This window comes from Carassius gibelio, chromosome A9 (assembly GCF_023724105.1).
Source record: "Carassius gibelio isolate Cgi1373 ecotype wild population from Czech Republic chromosome A9, carGib1.2-hapl.c, whole genome shotgun sequence".
Classification (NCBI taxonomy): Eukaryota; Metazoa; Chordata; class Actinopteri; order Cypriniformes; family Cyprinidae; genus Carassius; species Carassius gibelio.
Window position 1 is genome coordinate 28669390 of NC_068379.1, and position 17613 is coordinate 28687002.

At 34.8% G+C, this 17613-nt stretch overlaps 1 protein-coding gene across 5 annotated transcripts in view; it reads left to right on the plus strand.

The window, feature by feature from the left end:
* hdac4 (histone deacetylase 4) overlaps positions 1-17613 on the plus strand; it is a 197188-nt gene that overhangs the window by 84471 nt on the left and 95104 nt on the right. The window contains exon 1 of one of the 5 annotated variants that reach the window (XM_052606718.1): positions 13158-13353. The exons of 3 other annotated variants lie outside the window; for them this stretch is intronic. In XM_052606718.1, coding sequence (XP_052462678.1) covers positions 13350-13353 — 4 coding nt within the window. In that variant the 5' untranslated portion in view covers positions 13158-13349. Of the gene's footprint in view, positions 1-13157; positions 13354-13452; positions 13729-17613 lie in introns of those variants that run through there. One more of the 5 variants, XM_052606717.1, reaches the window with a different exon arrangement.

The following is a 17613-nucleotide window of genomic DNA, read 5'->3' on the forward strand; positions in this document are numbered from 1 at the left end:
TGCCGATCTTCCAACAGAAAGTCTCACTCTTCATGCCACTTGTTGAGCCAGTGTTGCTATTCTGGGCCTCAAACAAACAGTTGAAAATGTTGAAAGCACCACAGTGTTTTAGAACTCAACCTACGTCTGTCTTAAAGTTGTCTTTGTGCATTAGAGTCAACACAAAACAGCAGGCGTAACCCATTTTATATCCGTGTTTTTAAGTTAAATATATTCTATTCAATGGAAAAACAACATGTAGAGACAGCTACATGGAGACCGCTACCAGGATTTGAAATCCTTGGACTGCTCTGTCAGTGTGAGAATGGTTGAGATGACCAATCAAATATTATATAAAAAGTAGGCGGGGTTCCCAGTTCACAGAAACTGAATGCAATTTCCATTTGAAGCATCAGTTTTAATGTTGAAATAGAGTGAGGTACGATGGAAGTAGCAAAACAAAATATTTCACAGCTGTTTTATGATCAAAATGTTAAACAACTGCAATATCCAGTGATGCAAAGTGATTTCAAAATTTTGGCCATTTTAAGTGTAAAATATGATATAATTTATGTGATTCGGGCCATTTCCAAAAGAATGTGATGAGTCGTTTTCTGAATATTAGTCATACAAATAAGAGTGAATGTGTGCATGTTTTCAATATTATCTGCTAACTTCTTAACTAGAATTAGACCTAGAATTTCCTTCACCATTCTATTTTTGATTTACTAAGTTTAAAAAGTGTTCAAGACATGATTACAGCCTTGAAATCTAAAAATGTTAAAAATGTTTTCATGTATTGAAATAAAGCTAAAATAAATTACAAATACTGGATGAAAACTGATTCAAATTAGAAGATGAAAATTAGAAATGTTGCCTTAGAACCTAACTGAAATAGGTTTCAACTAAAATGACTAAAACTGAAATAAAAACTGAAGCTATTTAGAAATATATAAAAAACGTAAAGTAAAAAATGAAGATATAGAAACAAAAGCCACTTTGAAATATTAACACATAGTTATATGGTCTCTTTCTTCTGCTGAACATAAGAGAAGATATTTTGAAGAATGTTCCAACAGTTGATGGTAGCCATTCTAGACATCTATAGTATCAAAAAAGTAGTAAAAAAAAAAAAAAAAATAGTAGTACCGTCAACTGTTTGGTTACTAACATTCCCCAGAATATCTTCTTTTGTGCTAAACAGAAACAAGAAACTCATACAGGTTTGGAACAAGTGGAGGGTGAGTAAATGATGACAGTTTTTTTTTTGGATGAACTATTCCTTTATTTTTACCACGAGAAAGACACACCTCAACTTTAATGTACAGTTAGCTGCTGGAATGGACTCATTGGTTCTGCTCAGGCTCCTGTCGTGTGCTTCTCCACGCATTACATGGACTGTAACGAGATGAGAGCAGGATATTAGATGGACTAATAGCTGAGGAATAGGTCTTTTACGGGAAGCAGCTTGGCCGTTATTGCATAGACTCGCGGGAGCAAACAATCGTGCTGTAAGGTTACCCACAGATGCACAGACCGTGTGCTTCCTCACAAGCATCTTTCCAAACAGCCATTATTTCCTGACGGCTGCTGAGGTCCAGACTCACTTTTGATTTCCGGCTGAGTGGACGATATTTGAACCCAATTTATTGGCCTCCGTCTTGTTCTTGAAGAGCAATAGCTGTACACCCTGTAAATGGAAGGGATGCGTTTTACTGGATAGTGAGTTTTGAATGGGTGTTTGGGGAGAGTGTCGTGTCTAGATTGTGTGCCATTTGTACGGGATGGTTTTACTGTTTTCCACTTCCTGAGAAAGAGGACATTTGTCTATTGAAGCAGATGAGCCTGCACTTCTGCATGATTGCAATTCAGGATATAGGTCTTTGAAGAATAGCCCAGTCCATGGAGATATAAAATATAATTGTGAACACCAAGAATCTTTCTAGAAAAAAATATAGAGAAGGCTAATGTTTTGTTCTATAAATCTATCTAACCATCCATCCATTCATCCATCCATCCTGATAATTTTGTATTCATTTGATATTTGTGTGTGTGCGTGTGTGTATATGTATACTGTGTGTGTGTGTGTGTGTGTGCGCTAGAGAGTGTGTGTGTGTGTGTGTGTATATATATATATATATATATATAGGGGTATAAAAGTATGTGTATTCGTACCGGTCTGTTTTGGTACAGGGCTTTCGGTACGGTGCAGGTGTGTACTGAATGACGGAATGCAATATTTTGTGTGCGGAAAAGAAGTACATTTCCGTGTTTCCAAACGAACATTTTAAGTGGCGGAAGTCTCCGCGTTCAGCACAAATCCCGCCCTGCAGCTGATTCTAATAAGGCCGGCGAGACACTGGATGCGTGGCGCAAGCGTCTCAGCTGCGTGGCGTGTCTGTTTTTAATTCGGCTCCCATGTTAACAGGTTAGAGCTTGCAGACTGCCTGCGTGAGAAGCGCGTCCCAGGATCCCAGAAAACGCGTGCATGCTAGAAATAGAACCGACGCCTATTTTTCACGGGGAGAACTTTATTTAGGGGAGAACTTTGCAGCCGTATTTTATTTCTTATTCTTTTTTTGATTTTATATACATTTTATTAAAAAGTATTTAAAAAAATTGTATTGTATGTGTGTGTGTGTATATATATATATATATATATATATATATATATATATATATATATATATATATATATATATATATATATATATATATATATATATATATATACACACATATGCCTTATTGATTCTATTTGATTCTATTTGAAGTACTTGAAATCTACAGAACAAGCTATTCTCGAATAGGGTTAATTATCTCACAAATTAATCCGCACATTTCCACATAAGACTTCTGACAACTTCCATACTGCAAATGAACGGACATTTGGATGAACTCCAGTTGAAATGCCGTCCATTCATTTAGCTCTGATTCAAGAATTCAGAGCTAAACGAGCTTTTCTGAAGTCACTCAAAAGTCCATGCCCCTTGCAGGTTTAATATGTTCAGCCAGCACAGATCCCTTTAACACGCTGGATATAGTTATACACATAGGGTTAGTAAAAGGCTGTCCCATGATCCTGAGCACTTGCATGATCTCTGTGCTTTGCGTGGCACCACAACCATAATTTTGCTCCTCTTAATACGAGTACCTTACTTTTCTGCCTCCATGCATCTGTGAACTTACTTTCTGTATTATTCATATTCATCTCAGCACTGCATATACATCGGTCTGTCTCAACCGCATCATTTCTGACAGCCGAGAGAGAGAGAGATCTGAGCATCTCTGAAGCCTCTGGTCAAAGCCAGTGAGGTTACATAGCCCGTCCAGGCCAGGGTCCGCAGGGGCCTGGAGCTCTTGAGTGGAGATACCAGTGGGCTAATGGAGCAGCACACCCACTCGCTCAGCTGTGAGCGCTAGAGAAAGTGTGATGAGCCTGAGGGACTGAGTAAATATGAATGAGCTCTTTCCTCCCACGTGCTCCTCGCAGCAGAAGCCATTGATGTTGTTTTGACATCCAAGTGTGAGAGAACAAAAGCAGCAGAGCACGAGCAGACTGAAGAGAGTTGGGTCCTTCCAACGCACTGCATGATGAGTTTGACCAACACGTGTCTTTACCAGCCGTGATATGATAAAGCAAAATTTCACAGTAATTATGGGACAGGAATATAAAATGAAATATAAATTAGTGATAATTGGCTTTTTTTAATTATCGGCATCGGCTGTTAAATTTTCTGTTTGGTCGATGTGTTGGAACAGCATATATATATTACTGTTTTTAACTGCATATATATATATATGTGACCCCGGACCACAAAACCGGTCTTAAGTGTCAATTTTTTTTTCAACATTTATATTTATACATCATCTGAAAGCTGAATAAATAAGCTTTTCATTGATATATGGTTTATTAATATTTGGCCGAGATACAACTATTGGAAAAACTGGAATCTGAGGGTGCAAAAAAAATCCAAATACTGAGAAAATCATCTTTTAAGTTGTCCAAATGAATTCTTAGCAATGCATATTACTAATCAAAAATTTAGTCTTGATATATTTACGGTAGGAAATTAAAAAAAGATATTTTAATGGAACATGATCTTCACTCAATATCCTAATGATTTTTGCCATAAATGAAAAATCAATCATTTTGACCCATACAGTGGTTTTTTTTTTTTGGCTATTGCTAAAAATATACCCCAGCAACTTAAGACCAAGGTCCAGGGACACACACACACACACACACACACACACACATATATATATATATACACACAAGAATTATAGTTCAAAGCTATGAATTCAATAAAAAAAGATGTACAATACAAAGGGTCTCTGTTTGTTAGCAATCTTTAGCAATTCTGCTTGGTGCCATGTGATAAAGCAGAACTTAATTATGAAGCAGAAATTAATGAGTGTAAGCGATAGTTATACTTGGCTATTTTTTGTCATTATTATTTGCATCAGTTGTTAAATGTTTCTGTTCGGCTGATGTGTTGGAAGTGGGACTTTTATTTTGAATGTTCTCTGTCTTCATTAGTTCAACAAAAAAAGTTAACGATGTGAAAAAAAAAAGTATTAGAGTTGTTATTAATAGAACGTCAAACGCTTTAATACTTTTTTCCATCTACTTTCAGCATTCAGCAAATATGTATATTATTATTGAAGTTTTTGTAATATCTAATAATCATTTCATTTATTTTTCCGTTTATAATGTTAAGGACTTTGATTGTGGAAAAATACTATGATAGATTACAGGATCAAGAAGTGTTTAGTGTCGGAGCTGTTGAGAAGAGCTTGTTGCTGTTGATCTGTCTTGTGTGTGTTTGCTCTAATGCTTTTTGGCAAGATTCAAGAGGAGAGTCCAGAGCCATTCAAAGCAGCAATTAACCGCAGGGAGCTAATAAACTGCATTAAACTTTGCATGAAGAGCTGCAATTATGTTGTTTGTGGGAACAGAGTAAGATTTGGGAGCGTCCACATTCTGGGCATGTTCAGTTGTCAATCCTCTCTCTCTGTTCAGAAAGGTTGGATGAATCTACAGTACGTATATATCCTGTCATCTCAAGAGTGTTGTTTCAGTTCATCAGTTTCAATTGCAACATTAATGGCCATTTTCTAAACATTTTTTTTGCAATTTCCATTGGTTGGACAAAATCATGCCAAAGGATCCAGACTTATTTTACGCTGAAATATAGCTTATATATTTAGATCTGTTATCTCCTACATATTTTAATGTCTTTCGATTTTCCTAAAGTGCGGAAAATTATGGCTGCACGATTTGGGGGGATTTTTTTTTCCTGATAAAATGGGCATTTTCAACTATATATAAAAAAAAGTTAATAAATAAAATAAGAATTGCTACTACTAATGCTACTCAATAAAAAAATAAAAAACAATTATAATAATAATAATAATAATGATGATGATGATGATGATGATGATTATTATTATTATTATTATTATACTATCATAATAATCATTTTAATTATGTAATTATTTTATTTTTTGTAAATGCAAATGTAAAAACAAAAAAAATGTTTCACTATAAAATAAAAAAACTAGTGTATTTAAGAAATATAATAATAACATTATTTTACATTACAACTAAAATTACAGTGCTCAGCACACATTTATAATAAATTGCATTAAGCCATATTTTGCATGTTTTTATTATTTATTTATTGATAAAAATATATATCCTAAATATAGTATACTTACATCCCTTTAGTAAATAATACTACCAAAAAAAGTGTGTGTGTCCAGATTTTTGTCTGGTAATGTATATAAAGAAATAGCTTTTTTCTTGTGATTTGTAAGGTGTGGTTCACTGGCTTGATTTTGCTCATATTTTATCGTGTGCTATTAGCCGTTCACATTATAGTTCAGCTCTGAATGGGCTTAAGCAAATGTTTCTGGCATTACACCATTACCATCATTACACCAATCATTCTTTTCAGGTTTGAAGGGAGCTCTGTTAACGCTGGTGTTTGAGACTGATGGAGACTGTGGCCTCACGTGTTTGATTGTAATGAAACGCTCTTATATCTGTCTTTCTCTGCTCTGTGAGTTTGCAGCTGGACAGCTTCACACACACCAAGGCAGGATTATAAATTGCCTAAATCAATAATAAATGACACCGTATTTCACATATTTGGGGTTGGGCTTCTGTGCCCTAAGGGGGGAAGGATGAAAATATAATTCTTGCAGTCTTTCTCTCTCTCCCTCTGTATTTCAGGTCTGTCGTTTCCCCTTGAGTATAGCAAGGATTCTTGTTTATACTGTAGCATCCATCTTTTATTTATTTCCCTCATCTGTTTGGCTGGCTGCAGATTTCTCCATTCAGAGCTGATCATTAGAGGAACTGCATTATTTACCATTCTGGCCCGCATCGCTGAAAGGAGGAGAGAAATGGAGAGAGAGATGGTGTCCAATATCCATAAACCCATTTTAGCACACTTAAGTGGCACAGATGAGTAAGTGACAGTCTCTCCGACAGAGATCGAAAGATGTTATTTTTATTATTATTATTATTAGTTTTTTTTATGAATGGGTGCTCAATAACCTAAATGCAATACCGTTTATTATTTCCTTTTGCTTTTTGGTCCCTGGACAACCATTAGACTATAACGCATGCACATGTCAAATATTTGTATATACATTTATAGAATTATTGTTGTTGTTCATGTTAATCAATAAAAAATAAAAAAAGGTTTTTGTTCTACTATTTGGCATATTGGTCACTAAATAATAATTAGAGTAGATAATACGACAGAAATACAAATAATGCAAAAGATAAAATATTACAAATGAAAAATTAAAATGCAAAATAAAATAAAAATATTATATATAATCTAATAAATTATGATTATTTTATTATAAATGTAAAAATAACATTTTATTTTTGCTGATATTTGTTGCACATTTGTATATTGTATTTTTTTATTTTTTGTAAATTAACTCATGGATATTATATTATATTATATTATATTATATTATATTATATTATATTATATTATATTATATTATATTATATTATATTATATTATATTATATTATATTATATTATATTTGGGGGGGAGGGGTCTAACTGATAAAAATTGTGCACAATTTGGCCAAACCTGTGTGATTAAATACCAGTATTATTATTATTTTATAATATTTTTAAAATGCATTTATTTGAGTAGTTATTTAGTGTTCATGCAGGAACACCATTACAAGGTTTTGAGGCACCTAAGGTTTCAGATCAACCCCAATTCAATAGTTTTTTTTTTTTTTTTTTAAGTGTAATGGAAATCCAGCAACATTTCCGCCCACCTCCACACATCCTGGTAAATTTTCCCTGTCTTCCACTGACTTTTAAATGCATTGTTTTTCAGCCCTGTTTATCAGAGCAGATCTGTTGGTCAAACTATAATAATCCAGGCGGGATGAAGGAGTTTGTATCCGGGAGCTTTCCGAGTCATCATGGGCTGTAAAGCTGTCATGGAAAAGGCCTTCCCACTCACAACTTCATGATTCGGCGAGCGGGAGCTGCTTTGCATGAGCTCTGCCTCACTTCTTGGCCGAGGGCCATGTGTATGAATCCCAGGTGTTTTTTCAATGGCCACTTTTGTTGTTGGTCAAAGTAGCTGGCTGACATCACGGCTAGAACTCTTGACCCTCGCTCGTTCCCACCTGAGGTTTACAGACAGGCTATTTTTGTGTGTTTACGAGCCTGTTATCTCTAAAATCAGTTTGTAGTGGAGAGATTTGTTTGTGTCATGGCCTCTCATGTTCTGATCCTTCAGTTAACTCAACTAGACTTAGTAGTGCTTTCAGCTAAACTCACCAGGGTGTTGTGGGTTGTCACCAGGTTATTGTTTTGCTGTTATAGTGTTCTAGCATTTTTCCTAATTTTACTATAGAGGTGGGATAAATGCCATTGAATATTTGGTCCTAACTTGTTCCTAATATGCATTACAAGCAACAAATAACTCACCGTTTGGTAATTGCATTGTTTGGTCTGATTCATAAATATTTTTCATTCACTTAAAATAGCTAGTTCATTCATTCATTCAGTGATCGGACTACACTGGTCATACTGTATATTATGATTCACTAAAAATAATCAGTTCTTAAGAATCATCCTTCCTGGAATCACTCCACACTTGATGTTCTTTGTTTTTTGTTGAAAATAAAAATAATAGGTTCACTAGAATCAGTTTTTTTTTTTTTACATTATTATACTACATTGGCAATGAAAAGAATTAATTCATAAGAATCAGTTTTTTTTACATATTTATATTAAACTGCAATAGTTTAATAATACTGCAGTAGTTTTGATTGACTAAAAAGTATCAGTTCTTAATAATATTTATCTCTGGAATGAAATTGCACTGGTTGGGATGTTTTTTTTTAGGTAAAAAGAATTGGATCATTCAAACCTTTTTTTAGTTTTTTAATCAAACTGCTCTGGTTGTACTGTATGTTTATGATTCACAACAAATATTCAGTTCTTGAGAATCATTCTCTTGTAAGCTTTTAACAAAAATGAATCAGATCTTAAGAATCATTCTTTCTCAAATAAGATAACATTGATTGGGCCTTGTTTTTGTTTTAACTACAATAAAATTGGTTTCTATAATTATTTTAGTTTTTAATAATCAAAATGTTCTGGCTGGGCTGTATGTTTTTGATTCACGTATAAGAATCAGTTCTTAAGAATCATTCTCTCTGGAATCAGATTGCACTCGTTGGCTTCTAAGTTTTTATTTAACAAAAACCGATCAGTTCTTAACAATTCTTTTTTTCTCAAAAGAAACCACGCCGATTGGGCTGTATGGGTTTGTTTAACTAAAAATAATAGGTTTAAATTAACATTTTAGTTTGTTAATCAAACTTAACTGTTTGGGCTTTGTTTTTGATTCACTAAAATGAATCTGTTCTTAATAATCGTTCTCTGGAATAAGATACTGTTCGCCTATATGTTTTTGATTCACAAAAATGAATCAGTTCTTAAGAGCTTGTTGGGCTAAATGTTTTAACTTAACTAAAAAGAACCATATGAGCAGAAGTCAAATTAATTTACTCACACAAATACCTTTAGAGGGCCATACTGCCAATGCTTCATTTCTTCTACACTTTCCCTTGTGCTGAAGTGCTCTGACTAATCTGAAGAAGAGGCAATGTTGATTGTATTACATCTTTTGTGTTGTGGAAAAGATTTATCTGAGTGCGAGTTTGTTTATGTGAGTTGGGATTGTGTTCTCTCCCTATTTTGGGCTGAGCTGAGTTTGAATGCTCCAGGCTCTTTGTAAAGGATCCAGCAGCACTTCGTTCGTCCGGGTGTTGGCCGTGTGGTATTGTATGAAAGGGATCTGTAGGATAAATATTTCAGCACTCTCTTTCTCTTGGTCTTTCTGTGCCTGTATCTGTACACACTCCGTATTGATTAACATTGAGCCCAAGTAAATGTGCCATTGATTTCCTGCTTTGTTAAGCGCCAGGCTTTACCAATGTGACCTGTCAGACAGGCTGTCCGTGAAGATGGAGCTCCTCTTCACCATCACAATCTTCCAAAAGATGTCATGTTTGTGGACGGGGGCGTGTGTGGTGTCTCAAAACCGCGACTCCGCTCCATCCATCACGCCTCTAATGTTCTCATTTGTGATTTTTTCTGAAGCACCTCGCGCTCTAGCTTTCTTATTACCTTCAATTATTTAACGCCGCAAGAGCTAATCATGTGTGATGCCTTTTCTTCCCAAAAATGGCGACCTAAGTCTTCCAGATTAATTAGGTGACAAACAAACTAGGCTGGAGCTTGGGATACTCATGCCAAAAATGTCATTACGTTATTATATTAGCGCTCTTCTTGTGTTTGTTTTTGTCGTGGTTATAGCGATCGTGAAATAAATAGCTTAATGTTTTAAGAGTCATGAGATTGCCCTGAACAATCTTCTGGAGAAGATGGATGGCCATAGGCAGCGTTTGAGCTCATGATCATCAAGATATTCCTGTCTGATGAGTCAATCGATCAATAAAATGAAAGACTCGAGAGGAACTGTAAATGAGCTCTAGATAAAGCCTGCTGGGAATGGGAATATTAAATGAGTAGTCAGATGAGATGTGTGTTCACACTTTTTTTTTTTTTTTCATTCCTAGTCTGATAAATCATTTTTTTAAGGGATGCTTCACTCAACAGTGAAACTTTTCACCTAAGATGCTTACTGTAGCGCAGCAATAGAATCTGTAAAGAAAAAAACACACTTGTTTTCTTTAACGAGAAATAATTATTTATATATACAGTACAGACCAAAAGTTTGGAAACATTACTATTTTTAATGTTTTTGAAAGAAGTATCTTCTGCTCATCAAACCTTCATTTATTAGAACAAAAATAAAAAAAAAACTGTAATATTGTGAAATATTATTGCAACTTAAAATAATATTTTTATATTTGAATATACTTTTAAAAACTAATTTATTCCTGTGATGCAAAGCTGAATTTTCAGCATCATTACTCCAGCCTTCAGTGTCACATGTAACATCCAGTCTGTCACATGATCATTTAGAAATCAGTCTGATATGATGATTTATTATGAGTGTTGGAAACAGTTCTGCTGTCTAATATATTTGATGAATAAAAGGTTAAAAAGAACTGCATTTATTCAAAACAAAAAAATAATTCTAATAATGTATTTTCTTTACTATCACTTTTTATCAATTTAACATATCCTTACTGAATAAAAATATTGATTTTATTTTTTTTTAAAAAGAAAGAAAAAAAATTACAGACCCCAAATTACTGACCAGTAGTGTATATTGTTATTACAAATATTTATATCTTTTTTTTCTTTTTCTTTTTTCTTTTTTTTACTTTTTATTCATCAAAGTATCCTAAAAAAGTATCACATTTTCTGAACAAATATCAAGCAGCAAAACTGTTTCCAACTTTGATAATCAATCATTACATTAGAATGATTTCTAAAGGATCATGTGATGATGATCCTAAAAATTCAGCTTTGCTTCACAGAAATAAATGATAATTTAAAGTATAATACATTTAAAAACAATAAATAAATAAATAAATGGAGGCTTGATGAGCAGAAGAAACTTCTTTCAAAAACATTAAAAATCTGTACTGTATATATGTGTGTGTGTTAGGGGTGTCACGATTCTCCAAATCCTCGATTCGATTGCATTTTCGATTCTAAGGTCACGGTTCGATTCGATTCTCGATTTTTACATTTATTCTTTTTAAAGCACAGATTGTCATTTTTCAAACTAGACTTTTATGTAATATAATATCTGACCTTTGTTTGCAATGTACCACATTACACTGTCAAATTTAAAACTTTTATTAACAACATAATGTAACAATAACTTTAGTCAATTGAAACTTAAAATAAACTGCAATCCAGTTTCTCTTTTGTAAGTGCAGTCTTCTTCACAAAAGATGACTATATATATATATATATATATATATATATATATATATATATATATATATATATATAAAATGTATGTATGTATGTATGTATGTATGTATGTACAGTGTGTGTGTGTGTGTGTGTGTGTGTGTGTGTGCGTGTGCATCATTACAGTCTGTAAAATATGTGTATCTCTTATTACAAGACTGCAATCACTAGCAATCAGAAGAATTCCAGTTAATCAAGTATCTACAAAAGATCTACTCTATAAACAATGCATTAAATTACATTAAAGACAAAAATAAATTAAACAAGCAAAAGAAATGATTACTCCCATGTATCTGGTCCACTGATGAAGTCATGGGTCAAGTCAAGTGAATTAATCATTTTCTAACAGGCGTCGAATACTGACTTTAGGAAAAGGGGAATAATCAATGACATTTGAGATAACAACTAAAACAGCAAGCCCCGCCCCACGACTGACAAAAATAAAATTTTTCGTGAGGGCTTTTATTGCGCGCAGAGTACATGTCACGCGCGCGCCAGCATCAGCTGAATGCTCGGTTATTTTTGTCATTGATTTGCCGTCATACAACATGGGGGCGTGACAGCATCAACGATTCCATTTTTTAATTCGAAGTTTGAGACTGTGACTTAATTTCGATCGATTTCGATTTTTTTCTAATTTAATTATTTTGAATTGAATATTTTAAACATTTAAGGTTTTAATAAATACTTTTAATTTTATTTAACTTTTAATTTTAAAAACTTATTCTTGACTTTCCAACATTTTTTTTTTTTTTTTAAGTATACCACTATTCCCACATGTTTTCCAGAATGCTTTATGGGTTGAGTAGATTATTTACTAAATGAATTAAGATATTAAACATCCCCACTCCCCCCAGAACCATATGTAATGTTGTGATTCACATCAGAGCTCCCTATACACACACACACACACACACACACACACACACACACACACACACACATATTTTGTCTTTAAATGCTGAATACCTATTAAAGAACTAAACTAGAACTTTATTTAAGAAAAAAACATTTATTAGTTAAATTGTCTTTGTTCAAAAATCACAGCAAAAAGTGTTTTTAATGTGAACACCATGTATATTTTTAATAGTTTTTCCTTACATTTGTTTTATTTACTAAATTAGGCCTACTTAAGCAATAATGTACACAATGTTGAGGACAGTCCATGACCTCTGAGCATAGCGGTGGATTTGTTTTAATTAATTTAAAGTAAAAACCTTTTACCAAAAAAACATATTTTCAATGTAAACTCTACAGTATGTTTTAGAAAGTTTGGCTATAAACCTAAAATAGATGATATTTTCTTTATTTTAATTCTTAAACTATATTTTAAACATTTAAGGTTTTAATAAATACCTATACATTTATTTTATGTTTAATTTTAAAAACTCAAACTTATACTTATACTTTACCTGTTTTGTTTTAGACCTTTTAAAAAAAAAAAAAAAAAAAAAATAGAAAATGAATGGGGAAAATTTCTTGCTATAGCCACTAAAAAAAGTGGGTGGTCACCGTTACGCTCTGTGTAAACACCAGAGTAGTGTGCTAATGAGAGAGAGAGAGAGAGGGTCTTGGAGCTTCTGTGACTCTGCCCCGTGTTCCAGGAAACTACAGCAGTGCACATAAACACTCAGCATGCCTGCAACGGCTCTGTGATGTCACCAGCTGAGAGGAAGGGCGGGAGAGAGAGAGGGGAGGGGCAAAGGGTGACGGAGTGAGATACAGACACAGCCGGAGGGAAGAGAGTCAGTGAGAGCGAGACGGGGAATGTGAAAGACCGAGAGAGCCACACTTTGCACTGTTAGAGGCATAGAACGCCACTCGTGGGAGTCGCTGTGCGTGTTTCCCGAGAGTCGTAACCCCTCCGGCTCGCTGTCTGCCGTCTCCCTGCTCTGGACTTGAGGGGCTGATGGGTAAGAGCTGTTTCTGTATGGGCTGTTTTGAGTGAGGGAGGTTGAGTGGGCGGACGGGTGGGTAAAGACTGGCTTTATTGCGTGGTGCTGAGATACACAAACACTCTGGTGTGTGTGTGTGTATGTGTGTACACACACGCTGCATCCTTGAACGCTCCCTGGTGAGAGATGAGAGCTTTTCAATGCACTTTATTGTCAGTCCGTCTCTGTATTGTGTGTGTGTGTGTGTGTGTGTGAGGTGTTCCGCTTGGCTGTGTTTGTGGTGCAGGGTCTCTGTCCTGGACAATCTGTCTGGTGAGGATGGAAAGTAGGGCTGGGCGGTGTGACGACGGATGTGTTGGCTGGCAGAGATCCTGCTGTACCGTTTATACCACGGTAAATGCGTCTATAACTGCGTTATATTCTTTACATGGGAGAGCGGTAAAGAAACATGGATTAATGAAAAATGCAGAGCGGGACGTGTCCCAAACAAGTCAAGACAAGTAACTTGTTATTAAAAGGTGTTTGGCACCACATAGCGCAGTTTAGTTGTTTACAGTTGTGATGGAATATCATAACTTGTCGCATTAATATGGAATTGAACTGATGAGGTCACAGGTTCGCGTTTATTGGCTGTTTTACAACGGCTCCGAACGTGGCTCAACCAGTCAGAACTAAGAGCCAAAGCTAAATGTTTTTTGTTTTTATTTAAATGTTTATTATTATTATTATTATCATGAATAATCTAATCTTCTTAGATTACAATGATAAGAAATGTGAACGTTTTAATTTATTTTGTAAGTATTTTATTTGTACATATTTGTATTTATTTCAATGGATTATCCCATTTTCCAGTAGGCATAACCACATGCTTTCTTTAACATCTAAACTATTTTTATGAATTTACAGTAAGCAGTGGTATTGGTTACTAATACTAAAACTAATTTTGGTATTTTAAAAATTAGAAATGGTTTCTAGTTACTGAGCTAAATAAGTTAAAGTTGAAATACTAAAATGACTAAAACTGAAATAAAAATAAATGAAAACTAAATATAAATGTTATAAAAACAAATACTAATATAAAAATGACAAAAGCGATAGTGTGTTTATTAGCTTCGTGTGCCTTGTCTAGAAATGTTTCTCTGGGTTTGCTGTGCACAGAACACAACGCAGAAGTGTAATGGAAGGTCGAAATAATAGGCCTATCCGAGAAATATTTTTAATAAATTAAGAAAATGAAAGAAATACTGTGCATCATGTAGCCTATTATGCAGAGTTTCGCTTAATTTTTTTCCAGCGCCAAAGGAAACAGATGGCAAAAGTGGCATCCTATAGTATTTCTTTAGGCTTATTTTACAAAAACACAAAGATTTAAAAAAAAAAATTTTTTATTGTGAATGTAAATATAATGTACTGTACGGTCCAATTTTTTACAGTCGGTTAACCGGTAAAAATGAACATCCCTAGTGCTGGAAGCCAATAATGCTAATCAGATTGCATAATTCAGTGGAAAATGAATAGAAATTATTGTTCTGTCTAAAGACATGGGAAGTGAATATGTTTAAAGATACCAGTATTTTAACAATATGCACACTTTTGGACTAAAAGCCCAATGGGATGCTGTTCAGTGACACTTGCACATGATTGCCTGGCTGAGCATGTCGACATGTTTGTTTATTCCATTTCAGAGTGAACACAGTAATATCATGATAATGAATATCCACAAAGTAATGAGAGAGTTTAAGATATGTAATGTTTTGCTGTTTCAACTTGCCCTGAGCAGAACATTCATATTATCAGTGTCATGGATTGGAAGCACAAGTGCCGAGTCAAACCTCTGCTCTCTCTGCAAGGGGATCTGCGGATATAAATAGCTCCAGCTGCTGGTTGCTCCTACTATTGGAGGGAAATGCCTTCAGCATGTTGTTAGAGGTGGAGTCTAGATGAGGGCGAGGACTCGCAGAGAGAGAGAGATCTGATAAAATCTCTTGTCTGTATTTCTTATGAAGGGCTTGTTACTTCCTGACATAGCTAATCAGTTGTGTCATCTGCCAAAAACTTAATCAGAACTATTTACCTACATATTTTTTTTACAAAACTTTTTTAATGTATGTAAAATTTGAATTTATTGTAATCTATTGTAAAGTTTTTATTTGAAGAAATATAGGTGATTTATGGAATATTTAAATACGTGTTTTTTTTTTACAAAAACATTTTATTGTATTAATTTATTAATGTAATTAATAAGGTTTACAATATAACATTTAATTATAGTATGTTATAATGATATAATGTTTATAATATTTATAAAAAATATAATTGATGTGCATTAAAATTAAATATTTCTAAAAGTCAATTAAACATCATGTGATTGTAAGCTTTTTTTGTGTGTGTGTGATTTATGGAAAGATTTGGGATTTATGGTTCCAATGTACAAACTTTAATGTCAGTACATCTTAAATACCAGAATCTCTGTTCTGTTAAGAAACTGTTTTTACATCAAACTTTCCAAGAATTGCTGTTGACCTCTTGTCCTCACCATAATGAGGGTGAATGTTTGGTCAGGCACATTAGCATGTTTGGGTTGAGCTTACGGATACAGTAGTCCATTGAATGGAGTAATTGGTGATGGCAGCTAAATAAACATAAATTTTGTGCTTTGCAAAGTTTGCTGCTTCAGTATTTGTAGATTATTTTCCCACGTTTCTATGGTATACTGAAAAACTATAATAAGCATGTCATAAGTATTAAAGGCTTTCATTGGCAAAAAATGTAATGAGTTAATATTTATAGTGTCATCATAACCTCTGGAATTCGCTATTGCATGCTGGATATTAGCTTCTGGGCCAAATCCTGACTGATGGTGATCCATTCTTGCCTCAATAGTTCTCGGAGTTGGTCACAATTTGTGGGCTTCTGCTCGTCCACTTACCTTTTTGAGGACTGACCACGGGTTCTCTATGGGACTGAGATCCGGGGAGTTGCCTGGCCACAGATCCAAAATCTGAATGTAATGATCTTTGAGGCACTTCTTTATCACTCTTGCTTAGTGACATCGTGCTCCATCATGCTGAGAAATGCATGGATCGTCACCAAATTGCTCATGGATCACTGGAAGATGTCGTTCTTGTAGCCCACTCCTTTGGTTGAATAGCAACCCCAAACACCGATGGTCTCAGGATGCTTCACTATTGTCACATCACAGGTCTCATGGTAGCGTTCACCTTTTCTTCTCAGAACAATCAATTTTCCAGATGTGCCAAACGGTCTGAATGGAGCTTCATCAGAGAAAATAACTTTGCACCAGTCTTCTGCTGTCCAATGCTTCTACTTCCTGCAGAATTTCAGTCTGTCCTTGACGTTTTTCTCAGAGAGAAGTGGCTTCTTTGCTGCCCTTCTTGATGCCAGGCCGTTGTCCAAAAGTCTTGGCCTCCCTGTGTGTGCAGAAGCACTCACACCAACCTGCTGTCATTCCTGAGCAAGCTCTGCACTGGTGTTGACATGATTCTGTAGCGGACTCCTCAGGAGGAGATGTCCTGGTGCTTGCTGGACACTCTGGGACATCCTGAAGACTTCTTCACTGCAGTCGAACTTCTCTCCTTGAAGTTGTTGATGATCTGGTAAATAGTTCTTTCAGGTGCAATATTCTTTGTAGCAATTTCTTTGCATGTCAGGCCATTTTGATGCACGTTTTTATTTGGAGGTATGTTTTTATCATAGGTAGTATGATATTGATTTTAGCTGACTAGTACTCATTTCCACTTTCACATGTGCTGCTGATACAATTAGTCAATTGATGTTAGATGGTGATTTTGTGTCGGGATAAAAGTGTGTCATGAAAAGTAAATTTTTTGGCCAATGAAGCTTTTTGCAATTATTTAAAATGAATCCGATCACTCTACATAATAATCTAGAAACAATGTGAATGAACACCACAGCAGTGTGGTAGCAGTTTACAGAAAACACAATTTGTCACTGCCAAAACTTTTGGCCATGACTGTACATTATGCTCTGTTTACTGTAAACATGTCATTTCTGATCAGCATTCTGGTTTTATAAGCAGACGCTCTCAAAAATAGAAATGCTTTGAAAGATTGCGTGTTTATACGTACAGCTCGCTCTCTTTCGGTTTGTTTTGTTTCTCTGATGGCTGGATTGGTGTTGCCTTCATTGCATTGAGATTCGGCGGATATGCCTCTGATAGCGGCCGACACACATCTCTTTAAGCTGTGATTACAGCACACTCCTGGTATGAGAGGATTCATCGCAATCCTCCAGGTA